At 40.8% G+C, this 19,288-nt stretch overlaps 1 protein-coding gene across 2 annotated transcripts in view; it reads right to left on the reverse strand.

Moving 5' to 3' along the window:
- RUVBL1 (RuvB like AAA ATPase 1) overlaps positions 1–19,288 on the reverse strand; it is a 48,789-nt gene that overhangs the window by 23,953 nt on the left and 5,548 nt on the right. For both annotated transcript variants that reach the window (XM_019718680.2, XM_019718679.2), the window contains exon 3: positions 5,296–5,428. In XM_019718680.2, the coding sequence (XP_019574239.1) occupies positions 5,296–5,428 (133 nt within the window). The remainder of the gene's footprint in view (positions 1–5,295; positions 5,429–19,288) is intronic.

A 19,288-nucleotide genomic window follows, 5' to 3' on the forward strand; every position in this document is an offset into this window, starting at 1 on the left:
TCCTTTTCCACCTTCCAGTTAACATGTGCCACTGACCTCATCTTTCTCTTTCTGCAAGATATGATCTTCGTCTCCATTTAATTTATATTTTTTCCAAAGCAAAAAACAGAAACATAAGGGAAACACATAGATGAGAAAGATATGACACATAACAACCAATCTATCACGGAGAACCTTATTTGTATCCTGATTCAAACAATAATACTATAAGAAACACATTATGACATTTATGAGACAAACGGAAATTTGAACACTAACCAGATATTTGATATTAAGGAATTTATTGTTAATATTTTCTAGGTATTGTGGAGTTTCTAAAGTCTTTATTTTTCAGAGATATATACTGAAACATTTATGGATAAAATATCGGGTCTGCAATTAACTTACAAATAATCTTGGAGGGAATAATGGAAGCTATAAATCAATCCAGATTTACTGAGTTGAAGCCTGGTGATGAGAACATAGAGGAGGGTCATCATACCACTTGACTACTTTCTGCACATTTGAAAATTTCCAAAATAAAAGTGTTTTTAACAGGAAAAAGAAAAAACAATGAAATACTACTCTACAACCTCCAGAATCACTAAAATTAAAAAGACTGATAATACCAACAATTGGTGAAGATGCAGAACAACAGGGAGATTACATGGCTGGTGGGAGTGTAAATTGGTATAAATACTCTTAAAGTTGAACACGTTTGAATATCCTATGATCCTGCAATTCAATTCCTAAGTATATACCCACTAGGCATGAGTGCACATGTGCACCAAGAGATACAGCCAGTAATGGTCACAGCAGCATTGTTCTTAATTGCCAAACACTGAGAAAACGCCAGTCTGTCAACAGTGGAAAAGACAACTGAATTGTGGTTTACTCATACAACAGAATATCACAGTACAATCAAAAAGAATTACAGCCACATGCAACAACTTGGATGAATCTCACAAATATAACTTTGTAGGAAACAAGACAAACACAGAAGAATATAAACTGTAAAATTGCATCTGAGGTTCAAAAACAGGCACAACTACACTATAAAATTAGAATTAAAACACTAATTTTGGGGAAGGAAGGAAGAAAGGCAATTGAGGGTGGACACGAAGGGTACTTTGAGGTACTGGCAATATTCTTTTCTTGACTGGGTGCTGGTTTCATGAGTTTTCAATTTATGATAATCCACCGAGCTATGTAATTATGATTCATGCACTTTTCGGTATGTCTGTACAACATTTCCAAGTCACATTAAAAATATTTAAGTAAATAATACTAGTGGGACCTGGTAAAGAAGAAAATGGGTGGCTGAAGTTTAGGGAACACTACTCTAAGCCTCAGCTGGCGTCTGCAGTCATGGTTTTCACCCTTCAGAATCACCTGACTGGCTTCTACAGTGCCTCATGCCCTGGCTTCACTCAGACCACTTATCTCCGAATCTCAGGGATTGGGACGTTGCCATCATCATTAGTTTAAAGCTCCCCAGATGATCCCAATGTACAGCCACAGGTGAGAACCACTCATCTAAAGAATAAAGAAGAACTCTGTTCTACTCACAATGTGTAGACATAAACTACTTCTGATGGTAGGAAGCCCTGATGTGGCTTGGGTGTCCTCACCATCAAGCCACCTCTGTTCTGATATGGAAATACTCCAATGGCAAAAAGAAACAATGGTGTCAATCACTTCCCACTTTTAAATGTGATCATTATCTTATCATTTGGGTAGGTTGACTTCTTTCCCCAGAAACCCAATCAGGACAAAGACTCTCTCAGATACTAAAGTTAAGAAAAAGTTTTACTCTACCTTCATTCAATCTGATAGCCTACAAATGGAAGTTTTGGAATAGCCCCAGAATAGAGGTTGCATTTCATTTTCTACTTACCAAATTCTTCGTTCCTAAATATCAAGACACAAATTTTCTAAACAATATGAATGTATCAGAAGATTGTGACAAACTTGAAAAATTCTGTACTTTTTAAATAAACCTTGATTTTCTTTTTAATCAAAACATTTATGTCCCAGAGATAAATCCCTTCAAATGGAATGCTTCCCTATATTTACTGTTAGATGTCTGTGACATGAAATTTCTTGAGTGGGGGGAAGAAAAGCATTTCCATCTCTCACTAGTCCCCATATTTGTTTAGAAGTTGCTCTGTGCTGACAAGCAGGCAGGGGATGTGGTTGATGGACAATGAAACAGGCTGTTAGCCAGGAAAGGGGCTGAGCTGGCGCTATCTCTGGCAACGACAACGCAAATGACACAGGTTTCATCTGCTGGCTCAGGTTTCTAAATCCCTGACAGGGACCTTCATCACATCAAGGAAATAGCACAGACTCCTTGCTTTTTATTTGTGATCAGCTTACTGCTTTCTCCCCACCCCCTCTGCCAACTTCACAGGAATTCAAAGGCAGAGGAAAATGGGCAGGGTTCCTTTTTAAAGATTGTCAATGGCCTGCCTTTTTACTCTGTGGCAAGATCAAGAAATTTCTCTTCATCTGGTTGCCATCAAAAGAAGTACACAGCCCCACCCCCACCCCCAAATGGCAAATCACAAAACTGATGCCTAGAAAATTTATCTCTATTTTTTCAAATTCTAAAGCATTTAAGCTACCTTTAAGCAAGCTAATCACATGTATTCATGTAAAGGTCAGTTTTGGCAGATTTTATCAATGTCAGACAAATATTTTTTAAATGCATAAAAATGCATTTTAAAAGTACTCAGATATTTGAACTAGTTGTAACATTTTACTGTTTATCTCATTAATTAATGAGTTAAATAAAATCCATGGCACATGTTTATTAGTATGGTTTGGGTGTCCCCACCATTAAACCACCACTGTTCTAATATGGAAAAACCCCAATGGCTAAAAGGTTTGAAACCCTGAGGAGGGTCCTGTGAGCCATTTCCATTGTTTTTCCAGATAACGATGGCAACAACAGCGATTCATGTCAATAACACGGGCTGAACCTTACAAATATAAACGAAGCAAGACACAACACCTAGAATAGGTTCCATTTAGATAAAGTTTAAAAGGGCAATATTCAGCCACATTACCTAGGGATACACACAAGGGTACACAGAGTTATGATGACGACAGAAGCCACTGTCACACAACTTGCATTCTATGGGGTACACATTGGGAGAGGTAAGGGGCTGTGAACTTGAGTGACGTCTGCAGTGCTGGCTGTGCTCTGCACTTTAAGTGGTGATTACACAAACGTTTACTTCATAATTAATTGTTAAATTATAGGTATGTTTTACATACTCTTCTATATGTATATTTCAGTTTAAAATAGCCATCAAAAAATCCAACTTCCAATAAAATATTTTGCAGTTTAAAAAAGTCCACATTCAAAGTAACACAAAACAGCCTACAGGCGCATTTCACAGTGTCTCTGGTTTAGAACAAGAGTCCCAAACCCCAGAGCTTACCATGACCTGGCAGGGAACATCAAGAAGTAGAGTAAGTCTCACAGAGACTGGGGGAAGCCTACTCTGAAAAGGAGAGGACCACTTACCAGGAGCTTCGACCTACTGCTGCTGAGCGGGATGAAAGCTTCTTTCAAGAAGCCAGAACGAAGGATTTTATATGACATCTCCCAATCTCTAAATGCTGGCAACTACATAATTCAAATTTTATTTTTAAAAACACTGTGTAAATAAAAAATATGTGTATTGCCAGACACAGACCAAGGGCTATCTTACTTCACCTAAAGGCTTCTGTTTTTTCCTCTGCTTTAAAGTCCACCCCCTTCTCTAATTCAGAAAAACTCCACTGAGCACCCACTATGTGCCAGCAACTAGAGTAACAAAGATAAACACTGCCTTCTATATCCACAGTAGACATTTAATGAATACCTAATCTGCTCCTTCCCATCTCCCAAAATGACAAAACTGACATCCTCACCGCCTCTTTGTTTCAGCCCCTATATCTAATTCTTCAGGAAATCCTGCCAGCTCCCTCATCCAACTATATCCAGAATCGAAACACTTACCACCTGCCACCACCACCCTGGTCAAAGCCACCACCACCTCTTGCATAGACTCTTCATGATCTCTCTGGCTATACCCTCGCTCTCCTTAGTGTCCCTTCTCCATACTCCAGCCAGAGAAACTCTTACAAAACCAAAGTCATTCTCCAATTACTTCTTTCAGCGAAAAAGCCAAAGCCCTAACCATGGCCTAAAGGCCCTATAGGATCTTACCCCTAAACTAAACATTAGCTGCCGTGAGGCAAGGATTCTGGGTTAGACAAACCTACTCTTTCTTAAACTTGCACAATTTCCTTGAAGTTTTATAGTAAACTTCCTTCTTCAGAATACTTACCTTGGTTTGACAACCAGAGGGACTGAAAAATGGTACAGGCACTCTGACAAGTGTTCATAACCCATGACTCAGCAACTATATCATAGTGACAGAATCCTACATAGTGATAGAATCCCACACAGTAAATATTTCTGAACAGCTTAAAAGGAATAAGCTATTTCTACAAGCAGGTGTGAGGGAAGTTGAGATTTTCCCAGAGCTAGGCCAGCAGAAATGGGGCCAGGAAACTACCCCACACTCCTGGCTGGCAAGAGGGAAACATTTGGGAGAGAGGCCATTTTCTCCTCACAGCAGATCTTCAGAGCATGGGCTCCAGAATCAGACAGATTAGGTTCAAACTAGAGCTCTGCTACTTACTAGCTGGTTCACTGTAGGCAAGTTATTGAACTTTCTGAGACTATTTTATAAGATGCTAAATGAAGACAGAGAGCTTCCTCTTGGGGGAGGAAAAGGTAGTCAATGCAGGGGCCTGGCACATAACAAAAACTCAATATGGTAGATCCACACCCTACGAGGCTAGAACCACCGGCCTCAAAGCTCTGCCAATGGCTAAATGGTATCCTCATTTTCTGACAGACCAGTTCTTCTGGCTCAACATCTAGGACCAGGGGCACTGTGGCAGCATGGCACCTAATGCTTTGGACTTTAGTGCAGAATCTTTTCCGTGGACAGTCATCTCTAAAAGCATAATGAGGCTGCCAGGAAAATCTGACTTGTTTTTGAAAAAAATCACTTTATAGAAACATCTGCTTTGTCAGGTGAAGAACCCCAGCCCCATAGCTGGGGCCCATATTTGCTAACTGCTAAAGCACTTCAATTAAAAAAGCTGGGTATTTGTTTTGTTTGCAAAGATAACATTAATGGTGCAAAGAAAAAAAAGAACAGTGCAACAAATACAAGTCATCAAGGCATTTTCACAATCACAAGAGTGCGCCGTGCAAGTGAGCCCTCCTACCACAAATGTGATACTCACCAATGGCCCTGCGGAAGTTCTCCATCAGCACCTCTGTCTTCTTGATCTCTGTAGAATAAACTTCACTCCCCACCATGGGGCAGAAAGGCACCTTACTACCCAGCTCCTGAGCAATAGCCAGAGCTAGAGCTGTCTACAGAAAACAAGGAAACATACTTTTTGTTACATTCTTGAAAATATGATCATTCAGAAACATATGCTATAAAAAAATTATTAACCGGGAACAACAGAAAATCTGGTCCTTTTAGTTTTAATATCATTTGGCATGTTTCACACAATAAATGTTTGATAACTTGTCAATTATAATCTAAATGACATTTTTAATCATCCCTGTAGTTACAATAGTTATCATTCATTGAGACCCACTGCAGGCCCAACTCTAAGTGCTTCACATGACCCTCCCACACACCCTACGAATTAGATGCTAAGACTTTCCCCACTTTACAAATGAGGAAACTGAAACACAGAGAGATTAAATAACACATCCTAGGTACCATAATCCAGAAAATGGCAGAGTGGGGAGTTAAACTCTGGCAGCAGGGTTAGAGATCATGTTTCCATCAATTAGTACAGTCTTCTAAAACTGTTCCCTCAATAGCAAAAGAGGGTCCTGACCTAATTTTTAAGAACCCCACTACTGGATCTTTGAGACACTGCTTTTAGTTTTCACAGATACAGGAAGACACCAATCTACAACGCATCAGAAATCAATAATCAAGGGATGAATTGCATGATGGTCACTTTATATTAAGTGGCCCACAAATAATGAAGACTACATGAGGAAGGATTCTGAAGCTATGAGCTGGTCTTAAATTACACTTAAACATGCTCTAATAAAACTACAAGTTGATTTTTGGTAAGACAACCACAGTTGATACTAAACAGAAGCAAACTTAACAGATATATGATCAAATATCAAGTATGAAAAGCTAGGCCTTTAAAGCTGGTACAGGACTGGGAAATCCCACGGCCTTTTAATGCCATTTTCATCTTTCCTCAGCTGTGAAATAAGAGCCTGAATAAGATCAGTTCACAAGGTATATGGCCTAGGAAGAAAATAAGCTTGCTACTGAAGGAGAACAATGTGGCTGAGACAATGCTTTAAAATTGGCCCACTAAACGTTCTGCTTAGATTTCCTTTTCAATGCCCCTTTGGTGATAGTTTTGAGACAGAAGAATCCTTTAGAGAATCAGCACACACAGTAGCACAAAAAGCACTGGCCTAAGGGGCAGAAACTGGGTTTTAGCCCTGGTTACGCCACTAATTTTCAGTGTGAACCTGGGCACAGGGTGAATCTCTGGTGCCCGATTTCCTAATCTGCCAAATAAAGTCCTGGGTTAGATCATACTAGGTAGCCAACTGATTCTGTTTCGCCCAGCACAGTCTCGTGTGTTTTTAAACTCAATTTGTTGCTCTCTTTTTTTCTTCTCACTTTATTATTATTTTTTTAATTTATTTTTTACTAGTTTCAGCTGTACAAAGCAATGTACTAGTTAGACATTTAAACCCCTCATAAAGTGATAACACACCTGCCAAGCTACTACCTCTGACGTCTTATATAGCTGTTACAATACCATTGACTATCTTCCCTATGTTGTACTCCACATCCCATAGGCAAATATTTATGCCTATATATTTAGTTATAGTTGACATTCAATATTATTCTACTTTAGCTTCAGGTGTCTAGCACATTGGACACAGTCTATGAAGTGATCCCCCTGATAAGTCCACTGCCCATCAGGTACCTTACATGATCTTTACAACATTGTTGATTATATTCCCCATATTGTATTAACTATCAATTTATATTTCTTAATGCCTTCACCTTTTTCACTCTGCACCCAACCCCATTCCCATCTGTCACCCTGATAGATCTAGTACCTATCTGGCACCTTACCTAGTTATTACAATATTATTGACTATATTCCTTATGCTATAACCTACATCTCCATGACTACTGTGTAGCAACCAATTTGTATTTCTTAATTCTTTCCCCTTTCACCCATCCTTAATCCCCCTCCCATCTTCAAGAAGTCCCCCTAAGAATCCTTGTAATACTGGTTTGGTGGTGATGAACTCCTTCAGCTTTTTCTTGTCTGGGAAGCTCTCTATCTGTCCTTCATTCTAAATGATAGCTTTGCTGGAGTAATCTTGGTTGTAGGTCCTTGCTTTTCACCACTTGGAATATTTCCTGCCTCTCCCTTTTTGCCTGCAAAGTTTCTGTTGAGAAATCAGCTGACAGTCTTATGGGGGCTCCCTTGTAGGTAACTAACTGATTTTCTCCTGCTGCTTTTAAGGTTCTCTCTGTCACTAACCTCTGGTGTTTTAATTATGATGTGTCTTGGTGTTGGCCTCTTTGGGTTTATCTCGTTTGGGAGTCTCTGGCTTGTATGTCTATTTCCTTCACCAGGTTAGAGAAGTTTTCTGTCATTATTTCTTCAAATAGGTTTTCAATTCCTTGCTCTATCTCTTCTCCTTCTGGTACCCCTACAATGCGAATGTTGGTAAGTTTGATATTGTCCCAGAGACCCCTTAAACTCTTCTCAATTTTTTGGATTTTTTTCTTTTTTCTGTTCTGTTCTGGTTGGGTGTTTTCTGCTACCTTACCTTTTACATCACTGGTTGGATCCTCTGCTTCATGTAATCTACTGTTGATTCCCTGTAACATATTCTTCGTTTCCGTTATTGTGTCCTTTATTTCTGACTGGTTCTTTTTCATGGTTTCCATCTCCATTTTTATGCTTCCTATCTCTCTGTTGCACTTTTCCCTGAGATCACTGAGCATTCTTATAACCAGTGTTTGAAACTCTGCGTGTAATAGATTGTTTATCTCCATTTTACTTAGTTCTTTTTCTGGAGCTTTGTTCTGTTCTTTTGTTTGGGACACGTTTCTTTGTCTCCCCATTTTGAATGCCTCCCTGTGTTTGTTTCTGTGTATTAGGTAGGGCTGCTATGTCTTCCAGTGTTAGTAGAATGGCCTTATGTAGTAGGTGTGCTGTGGGGTTCAGTGGTGCAGTCTTTCTGGTCACCTGAGTCATGCACTCCAGGTGAGTCCTTTGTGTGGGTTGTATGTGCCCTTCTCTTGTAATTGAGCCTTGGTTGATAATTGCACATCAGTAGGAAGGGCTGACCCTTGGGCTCACTGGTTGTGAGGACTGGCCTTAACTACAGTGGAAGGGTTGTTATGCAGGGTCTGATTCTACAGAGCAGGATCTGCCTCAGCAGGACTCTGGTGGCTGCCCAATCCACCCCGTGGGTGTGTCATACTTGGGAGGCAACTGGGTGATGCTCCAGCTTGTTTTGAAGCTGGCCACTGGGTGCACCAGCCCTAGGACCACCTTGGAGGGGATCTACTGCAAGTCAAGTTCAGCCACAGCCTGTGCCCCACCCAGGGCCACCCAGCAGGAGCCACAAAGAAATCCGCAGATGGCCTGTGCTGTGCTTGGAAGTGCCTTAAGAGGCCAAGCTGTAAACCAAGGCCGGCTGCCGCTAGTGCTGTACTTAGGGCTGCTCAGCCAAACATACAAGACATGCTCAAGCCAGATGCTGCTTGTCTGGGTTCCCCAAACCTTTGAGCGACCCTAGGAAGGTCTGTACCTTGAGCCAAGACAGGCGGTCTGCACGAAAAAGCCACTGGAAGCAGCCTGGGTGTGCCCAAAAGCTGGGCGGGGCCGGGTCGCAAACTGCCAGGGTGTGGCGAACAAATGTCAGAGACTCAGGTATGGCAGCCGCCTGCATCCCCAAGCGGGAAGTGGGAAGCCTCAGCAAAGAAACAATGTACTCCAGCAGCTCCTCCAACCAGGAGAAAGCCACCTCTCCAGCCCGTCCCAAGCCGGACAACTCAGTTCTACACCCCCCACCCCCCACCCCGGCCATCATATGTCCCTGCCACCTTTCCAGCTGCTGCACCAGCACTGGGCCTCAAATCAAGGGGCTCCGTTGGTGGGTAAGTCTGTGCACAGTCCTTTTAATAGGAGTGCCTGGAGTGCAATTGTACTCAGTCTCACTCAGTCACAATCTCCACTGGTTTTCACAACCAGAAATTATGGGGACTTCTCTTCCCGGCACTGGAACCCTGGGCTGGGACCTCTCGCTCCTCTGGGGGGTGGAGGGGAATCTCCACAGCCGAAATATTCCTCCTGATCTTTAATGGTCACACGCAGATGTGGGGCCAGCCCGTTCCACGTCTCTGCCCTTCCTACCAGTCTGGAGGTGGCTTCTTCTGCACGTCCTTAGTTGAAAGGCTTTAGTTCAGCTTGATTTTAGGCGATTCTCAATAATGGTTGTTTTGTAGATTAGTTGTAATTTTGATAAGGTTGTAAGAGAAGGTAAGCACAGCGTTTACATACTGAGCCATCTGGGTTGTCCTCTGTTGCTCACTTTTGAATGTTGGCAACCTTCACATAAAAATCAAGCTATTTACAGGCATATCTCAGAGATATTGTGGGTTCTGCTCTAGACTGCCTCCAGCTGCACTGCTCCCTGGAGCTTGCACCCAGGCGTTTCACTCATCCCCACTGCCTGTCTGAGTAGGCATCTGAGATTGTGATCTCGAGAATGATACCTCTAAAACTGTTACTTTCTAGTATTCTAAGAGCGAAGGGAAAAAATCTCTGGAGCATGATGGGGCACAGTGAGAGGAGTAGTACTCTAACACCAGGCCTCCCAATGGAAGCCACAGGCTAGCTACGTCTGCCTTCTATCTAAACCCTGCAACCTTAAGTCTCTCCTCTTTCTCATCCAGGTATCTTTACAGGCCGAACTCCCTACCCTCAGTTGCAAACTTCAAAGACAGTGACTGCATCTGATTTTATGGCATCCCTCCATCTCTACTTAATAAAAAGAGATGATCAATATACTCCCATTAAAATATGATAAATACTTACTTCAGAAATGTTTCAAGTGTGTCTAGTTTCCTGCACTTAAAGGCTCCCCGAAGACAGGTATACAATATGGCAGGTATACTATATCTCAAGTAAGTGACCAAGCACCTACTACCGTGTTTCCCCAAAAATAAGACCTAGCAGAACCATCAGCTCTAATGCATCTTTTGGAGCAAAAATTAATATACGACCCGGTATTATATTATACTATATTATATTATACCTGATCTTGTGTTATTTAAGACCAGGTCCTATATTATATTACAATAAGACCGGGTCTTATGTTATATTACAATAAGACCGGGTCTTATATTAATTTTTGCTCCAAAAATGATCATGCATTAGAGCTGATACTCTGGCGAGGTCTTATTTTTGGGGAAATACAGTATATATATACTGCTAGATCACCTACATGAGAGATCTCATTGAATCCTCCCAATTAGCTTATGAACTTGACAGTCTAGTTGGCATTTTAGAGATTTAGAAACTGAAATGCAGAGGTTACCAACTCACACAAGGTCAAACAGTTATCAAGCAGCAGAGGTAAGAAGCAAACCTCAATCTCCATATTATTTCTTTGTGCCCAGCCCACCCCTATGCAGGTGGCACACAAAAAAGAGGTGGTTGCCAAAAGAAGGTTGAAGAAATCTACTTTATTTTCACTCTTATCTGAAAATCTCCTTTTACTGAAACCCAACACATAGGCCTATAATTAATGGTGTGAGATCCTTAAGAATGGAACGTCCCAGGAACACGACAGGGATGTCCCCTATCACCTCTGCTTTTCAACATAGTGTTGGAAGTCCTTGCCAGAGCAATCAGGCAAGAGAAAGAAATAAAAGGCATCCAAATTGGGAATGAAGAAGTTAAATTATCACTCTTTGCAGATGACATGATGCTATATATAGAAAACCCTAAAGACTCCACCAAAAAGCTATTAGAAACAATCAACGAATACAGTAAAGTTGCCGGCTACAAAATCAACGCACAAAAGTCCATTGCCTTCCTATATACTAACAATGAAATCTCAGAAAAAGAAATACAAAAAACAATTCCTTTTGCAATTGCAGCAAAAAGAATAAAATACCTAGGAATAAACTTAACCAAGGATGTGAAAGACCTATATGCTGAAAACTATAAGACATTTTTGAAAGAAATTGAAGAAGACACAAAGAAATGGAAAGACATTCCGTGCTCATGGATTGGAAGAATCAACATAGTTAAAATGGCCATATTACCCAAAGCAATATACAGATTCAATGCAATCCCCATCAAAATCCCAATGGCATATTTTAAAGAAATAGAACAAAAAATCATCAGATTTGTTTGGAACCACAAAAGACCCCGAATAGCCAAAGCAATCTTAAGAAAAAGAACTATAATGGAGGTATCACACTTCCTGACTTTGGCTTGTACTACAGGGCTACAATAATCAAAACAGCATGGTATTGGCAGAAAAACAGACACATAGACCAATGGAATAGAATTGAGAACCCAGAAATAAAACCACATAAATATGGACAGATAATTTTTGACAAAGAAGCTAAAAACATACAATGGAGCAAAGACAGCCTCTTCAATAAATGGTGCTGGGAGAATTGGATAGCCACGTGCAAAAGAATGAAACTGGACTGCTATTTGTCACCATGTACCAAAGTTAATTCAAAATGGATCAAAGACTTAAGCATAAGACCTGACACAATAAACTGCATAGAAGAAAACATAGGTACTAAACTTATGGACCTTGGGTTCAAAGAGCATTTTATGAACTTGACTCCAAAGGCAATGGAAGTAAAAGCTAAAATAAACGAATGGGACTATATGAAACTTAAAAGCTTCTGCACAGCAAAAGAAACCATTGACAAAATAAAGAGGCCACCAACTGAATGGGAGAAGATTTTTGCAAACAGTGCCTCCGATAAGGGGCTAGTATCCAGAATATACAAGGAACTCATGCAACTCAACAACAAAAAACAAACAACCCAATTGAAAAATGGGCAGAGGACTTGAAGAGACATTTCTCCAAAGAGGACATACAAATGGCAAATAGACATATGAAAAAATGCTCAACATCACTAATCATCAGAGAAATGCAAATCAAAACCACAATGAGATATCACCTCACCCCAGTCAGAATGGCTATCATCAACAAGACAAACAATAACAAATGTTGGAGAGGCTGTGGAGAAAAGGAACCCTCATACACTGTTGGTGGGAATGCAGACTGGTGCAGCCGTTATGGAAGGCAGTGTGGAGGTTTCTCAAAGAATTACGAATAGAATTGCCATATGACCCAGCAATCCCTCTTCTGGGTATCTACCCAAAAATCTGAAAACATTTAGAGATAAAGACACGTGTGCTCCAATGTTCATTGCAGCTTTGTTTACGGTGGCCAAGACATGGAAACAACCAAAATGTCCTTCGATAGATGAATGGATAAAGAAGTTGTGGTATATATACACAATGGAATACTATTGGTCAGTAAGAAAAGATGATATAGGAACATTTGTGACAACATGGATGGATCTTGAGAGAGTAATGCTGAGCGAAACAAGTCAGACAGAAAAAGCAGAGAACCATGTGATTTCACTGATATGTGGTATATAAACCAAGAACAACAAAAGAACAAGACAAACAAATGAGAAACAGAAACTCATAGACACAGACAATAGTTCAGTGGTTGCCAGAGGGTAACGGGGGCGGGGGGTGGGGGGTGGGAGATGAGGGTAAGGGGGATCGAATATATGGTGATGGAAAGAGAACTGACTCTGGGTGGTGAACACACAATGGGATTTATAGATGATGTAATACAGAATTGTACACCTGAAATCTATGTAATTTTACTAACAATTGTCACCCCAATAAATTTAATTAAAAAAAAAAAAAAAAAAAAAAAAAAGAATGGAACGTCCATATGAACTATGTATTTGCACCTCTAAATAAGCACCATATTCCTGACTGTCATTAGTTAAGTTGCTTAAACTCTGGGGCCCCATCAGCATACTATAAAGCAGGAGAATTACCACACGCCTTCATACACATCAAAAGGGATTGGACAAACCTGTAAATGCTGAGAATTTCTCCTATTTCCTGGAGGAAAATGGTACAATACTACAAAAGGAATGAAGGACTTATGCTTCCAGTATGGCACACTAGAGCCACTAAAAATCCTTCCTGTTACAAAACACCTAAAAACAAACAAATAAATAAATGCATACATACGTACATAAATATATAAACAAACAAACAAAAATAAACCCAGAGTAATTTGGGTTTCAAGTCCATTGCCTTGAAAGTTCAGTGGGTGTTGGACAGATACCAGAAACCCAGCAAGGTATAGCATTAAGGCAGAAACCCCTGAATAAAAATGACTCTTGAAGTGTCCCACATTAGTAGAAAAGGTGGGCCATAAAAAATCTCCTTGAGGTACAAAGTATAAACTTGTCAGTCTTGCATTGGCTCTGGGTGAGGAAAACAAGTGTCCCTATCATGCTCTCAAACAGATTTAGGATTGGTCTTTACTAGGGTTTCCAGGCGGGAGTTCCCGCCCATTCTCAGGAATTTTTTTCGCTTTCCCATTCCCAAATCCCGAGATATAAACTGTTTTCTGTTCTCCACGATGAATCGTTTCCACAAAGTGATGGCCGATACTCCCAATCACCTGGGTTCAATTTTCCCGATTTCCTGACCAACTTTTCTTGGGATTCGGGAACGGAAAAGTGAGAAAAATTCCTGAGAACGGGCAGGAATTCTCGCCCAGAAACCCTAGTCTTTACACTACCTGATGGCCAGAAGATCCAACCCACAAAATTCACATCAAGTGCCCTGGGTTGGTAGCAAAGCAGGGCCCCTCACAAGTCCTCTTAGGAAGTACTCAGTCCTAACTTTAGAGAAGCCTCACAGATTTGATGAAACATGATTTCACAGGGCGGACGGGTGGCTCAGTTGATTAGAGCGCGAGCTCTGGGCAACGGGGCTGCCGGTTCGATTCCCACATGGGCCAGCGAACTGCGTCCTCCACACCTAGAATGAAGTCAATGAGCTGCCACTCAGCTCCCAGGTGGCCAGATGGCTCAGTTGGTTGGAGCGCAGGCTCTCAACCACAAGGTTGCCGGTTCGACAACTCAACTCCAGCAAGGGATAGTGGGCTGCGCCCCTGCAACTAAGATTGAACACGGCACCTTGAGCTGAGCTGCCGCTGAGCTCCCGGATGGCTCAGTTGGTTGGAGTGCATCCTCTCAACCACAAAGTTGCCAGTTCAACTCCCACAAGGGATGGTGGGCTGTGCCTCCTGCAACTAACAACGGCAACTGGACCTGGAGCTGAGCTGTGCCCTCCACAACTAAGATTGAAAGGACAACAACTTGACTTGGAAAAAGTCCTGGAAGTACACACTGTTCCCCAATAAAGTCCTGTTCCCCTTCCCCAATTTAAAAAAAAAAAAAAAAAAACCCACGATTTCACAAGCAGATACAGCATACAAAAAAAAAAGAAGAAATTCCTTCATGAACAAGGAACAAGAGGTTATCAAAAATAGCCAGATTTTAAAGAAAAGAAAAACAACAGAACTTTGGGGGGGTTGCTCCATCTTTACAAAAGAAACAAACAAAAAGAGCAAGCTATAATATATGTAGAATAAATGACATTTAGAAAAATCACCATTTTCTAGTATCACTAAGACAAGAAATGACAAGTGTTGAAAGGATGTGGAGAAAAGGGAACCCTCATACATTGCTGGTGGGAATGTAAACTGGTGCAGCCAATATGGAAAACAGTATGGAGGTTCCTCAAAAAATTAAGACTAGAACTACCGTATGACCCAGCAATCCCTCTTCTAGGTAACTACCCAAAAAATTTGAAAACACTTATTCATAAAGATATATGTATCCCTATGTTCACTGCACCATTATTTACAATAGCCAAGACATGGAAACAACCTAAGTGTCCTTCAACGGATGATTGGATAAAGAAGATGTGGTACATATATACAATGGAATACTACTTGACCAACATAAAGATGAAATATTGCTATTTGCGACAACATGGATGGATCTTAAAAGTACTATGCTTAAGTGAAATAAGTTAGAAGCAAAACGCTAAGAAGTGTATGATTTTACTCAGATGTGAGATATAAAACAACAAATGAACAAACAATACAAACAAATAAAAAAACATAGAAAGAGACAACAGAATGATGGCTACCAGAGGGGAAGAGAGGTGGGAGAGGACAAAGAGGGTAAAAGGGGACAAATATACGGTGATGGAAGACTAGACTTTGGGTGATGGCCACACAATAGAATATACAGAAGTGAATTACAAAGCTGTATACCTGAAACTTATATAAATATTATTATTACCCAATGTCATCCAATAAATTTAATGATAGAAAAAATGACCAACCACTTTGGTTCAGGTCAAGATAGCAGAGTAGGTAAAAGCTGTGCTTACATCCTCTCACGACCACATCAAAATCACAAGTAAATTACAGAATAACCATCATTGAGAGCCACTGAAACCTAGCTGAACCGAAGCCCTGCAACTAAGGACATACAGAAGAAGCCACGCCGAGACTGGTAGGAGGGTCAGAGATCCAGAACGGGCTGGTCCCACACCTGCAGATGGCCATTAAAATCAAGAGGGATAACTCGGCTTCAGATGAATCCCCAAGAGGGAGAGGTCCCAGCCTCCCCAGCCCAGGGTTTCAGTGCCAGGGAGAGAAGTCCCCATAACTTCTGGCTGTGAAAACCAGTGGAGCTTGTGGCTGAGTGAGATGAGAGCAGGTGCAGTCCCAGGCACTCCTCTTAAAGGACTCACTCGCTGATAGACTCACTCGCTCTGAGCACCAGCACTGAGTCTGCAGCTCAAAAGGCACCAGGGACATATGTGGGGAAAACCTGGGGCCGGCCCAGTGGCTCAGGTGGTTGGAGCGCTGTGCTCCTAACGCCGAGGTTGCCAGTTCAATTCCCACATGGGCCAAGAAGCTGTGCCCTCTACAGCTAAGATTGTGAACAACAGCTCTCCCTGGAGCTGGGCTGCTGTGAGCAGCCGGAGGTTGGCATGAGCTGCTATATGCTGCCACGGGCTGCTGTGCTTCCATGGGCTACCGTGTGCTGCCAGGACTGGCCGATGGCCAGCGTGAGCTGCCGTGAGTTGCTGTAAGCGGCCAACCGACAACTGGCGACCAACTGCCTCAGCCGGGGGGGGAGCACAAGGCTCATAATACCAGCATGGGCCAGGGAGCTGTGTCCTACACAACTCGACTGAGAAACAATGGCTTGAACCGGAGTGGGGGTAGGGGGAGGCAGAAGAAGAGGGGGTGGAAACTGAATTGTCTAGCTTCAGGGAAAGAGCTTCCCATACTAGAAAAAGCTAAAGGAGTTCATCACCACCAAACCAGAATTACAAGGAATCTTAGAGGGACATTTTTAATACAAAAAAAAAATATATATATATACACACACACACACACACACATATATATATATACACATATATATATCAATAGTAAAATGGCAATAACTACATATCAACAATTACTTTCAATGTAAATGATATAAACGCTCCAGTCAAAAGGTAGGGTGGCTGAATGGATAAGAAAACAAGACCCTTACATATGCTGCCTACCAGAGACTCACTTCAGATCGAAAGACACCACAGACTGAACGTAAAGGAATAGGAAAAAGACATTTCATGAAAATGGAAACAAACAAACAACAAAGCTAGAGTAGCAATACTAATACCAGGCAAAATAGACTTTAAAGCAAAGTCTGCAACAAGAGACAAAGAAGGACCGAGTATTCCCACTTCAGTTACTCATCTGAAGAAACCCAAAGTACTACTTCAAGGGGATGTGTGTATCCATATGTTCATTGCAGCATTGTTTACAATGGCCAAGACGTGGAGGCAGCCTGGGTATCCACTGATAGATGAATAAAGAAGAGGTGATACGTATATACAATGGAATATAGCTCGGCCATGGAAGGGAATGGGTTCTTGCCATGTACAGCAGCATGGATGGACCTGGAGGGTACTGTGCTGAGTGGAGTGTCAGACAGAGAAAGACAGACGCAAGGTGATTTTGCTTTTATGTGGAATCTAAAGAACAAAATAAATAAATAAATGAAACAGAAACAAACTCATAAATACAGAGAACATTTTGATGGTTGTCAAATGGAAGGGGGGTTGGAGGGTGGGTGAGAAAGGGCAAGGGATTAAGGAGTGCAAATTGGTTGTTACAGTAGTCATGGAGATATAGGGTATAGCATAAGGAATACAGTCAATAATATTGTAATAACTATGTATGGTGTCAGATGGGTACTAGATGTATTGGGGTGATAGATGGGACGGGTTGGGAGTCAGGGTGAAAAGGGAAGGAATTAAGAAGTACAAATTGGTAGTTACAAAATAGTCATAGGGATGTAAAGCATAGGAAATATAGTCAATAACATGGTAATAATTACATATAGTGCCAGGCGGGTACTAGACTAGTCAGGGGGATCACTTCTTAAATTATATAAATATCTAACCACTATGCTGTAAACCTGAAATTAATATAAAATAATACTGAATGTCAACTGTAATTGAAAAACTAAAAAGGGGCGGGGAAAGGTGAAGGGGAATAAGAGGTTCAAATTTCCAGGTATAAAACAAGTAAGTCATGGGGATGTAATGTACAGCACAGGGAATATAGTCAATAATATAGTGATAGCATAGTACAGTGTCAGATGGTTGCTGGACTTACCACGGTGATCACATCTTTAGCTACATAAATGTTGAATAATTATAGCATATACCTAAAACTAATATAATATTGTATGTTAGCTATATTTTAATTTTTTTTTTTTTAAATCACCATTTTGCAACCACCAATGTGATAATTGATAAGCAGTGACTGTCAATGAATGTTAAACCCACAGGGAAAAAGGATATTTGCAACATCTCAATATGTCACTTCACAGATTACTTATTGATTACAAAGAGAACCAGTAACTTCACAGCAGAACCTGGCATCAACCTCCTGTTATGAAACGATGGAAGGATACAACAACATCTATGCAGTGTAGTGCCAAAGTATTTAACATTTCATACAAAAACAGTTAGGCAATCACTGTAGAACAGTTGTAGGTCATTGTACAAAAAAACTGTCCTGGACTCTTCAAAAGTATCAATGCCATAAAGGAAAACAAAACAAAAAAATGGTGGAGAGGGTAACTGTTCTAGATAAAAAGAGACTAAAGAGACATAACAATGGATTCAATATGTGATCCTTAATTACATTCTGAATTTAAAAGTACAAAAAAATGAAACAGCCAAAAACTAGAACAGCTTGGAGAAACTTTAATATAAATTAGACATCTGCTAATACTATTAGCAATTTTAACTCTCTTGGGTGTGATGATAATATCCTGGTAATGTGGGAAAATGTCCTCGCACTTACTTTCACATGGTTCAGAAATAAAATCTTAGAAAAGCAAATGTCACAAAATATTTACAATTAGTCATCTATGTGTAGGGTATAGAGAGGGTCATCATATTATTCTTTCAACTCTTTTGTAGATTTCAAAGTTTTCAAAATGAAAAGAAAAAAGTTCAATGGATTGGATTAAGCAGTCACTTACTTAGTCACAGCTTACAAGACAATGAGACTGGAACAGAGGTCTAAAGAAATCACCCAGAATGCAGCAAAGTGAAAAAGATGGAAAATATGAAAAAAAAAGGTGAAAGACAAAATGAGAAGTTCTAGCCCAGGGTGTCCCAATGTTGGCACTATTGACATTTTGAACTGGATAATTCCCTGTAGAGACTACCCTGGGCACACTGTAGGATGTTTAGCAGCACCTGTGGCCTCCACTCATGAGATTCCTTGAAGCATTCCCTGCCCAACCAAGTTGTGATAACCAAAAATGTCTCTAGACATTGCCAAATGTCCCTTGGGGAAGCAAAATTAACACAGGTTGAGAACCTTTGCAGACAAACTTAACATCTAACTGAATTTCCAGAAGGAGAGAATATAGGGAAAGGCAATATCTAAAAAAATAAAGGCCAATAACTTCCCAGAACTCATTAGAGACATAATATTCAGATTCAGAAAACACAATTAACATCAAGC

Source organism: Rhinolophus sinicus, linkage group LG09 (genome assembly GCF_036562045.2).
Source record: "Rhinolophus sinicus isolate RSC01 linkage group LG09, ASM3656204v1, whole genome shotgun sequence".
In the NCBI taxonomy this organism is placed as follows: domain Eukaryota; kingdom Metazoa; phylum Chordata; class Mammalia; order Chiroptera; family Rhinolophidae; genus Rhinolophus; species Rhinolophus sinicus.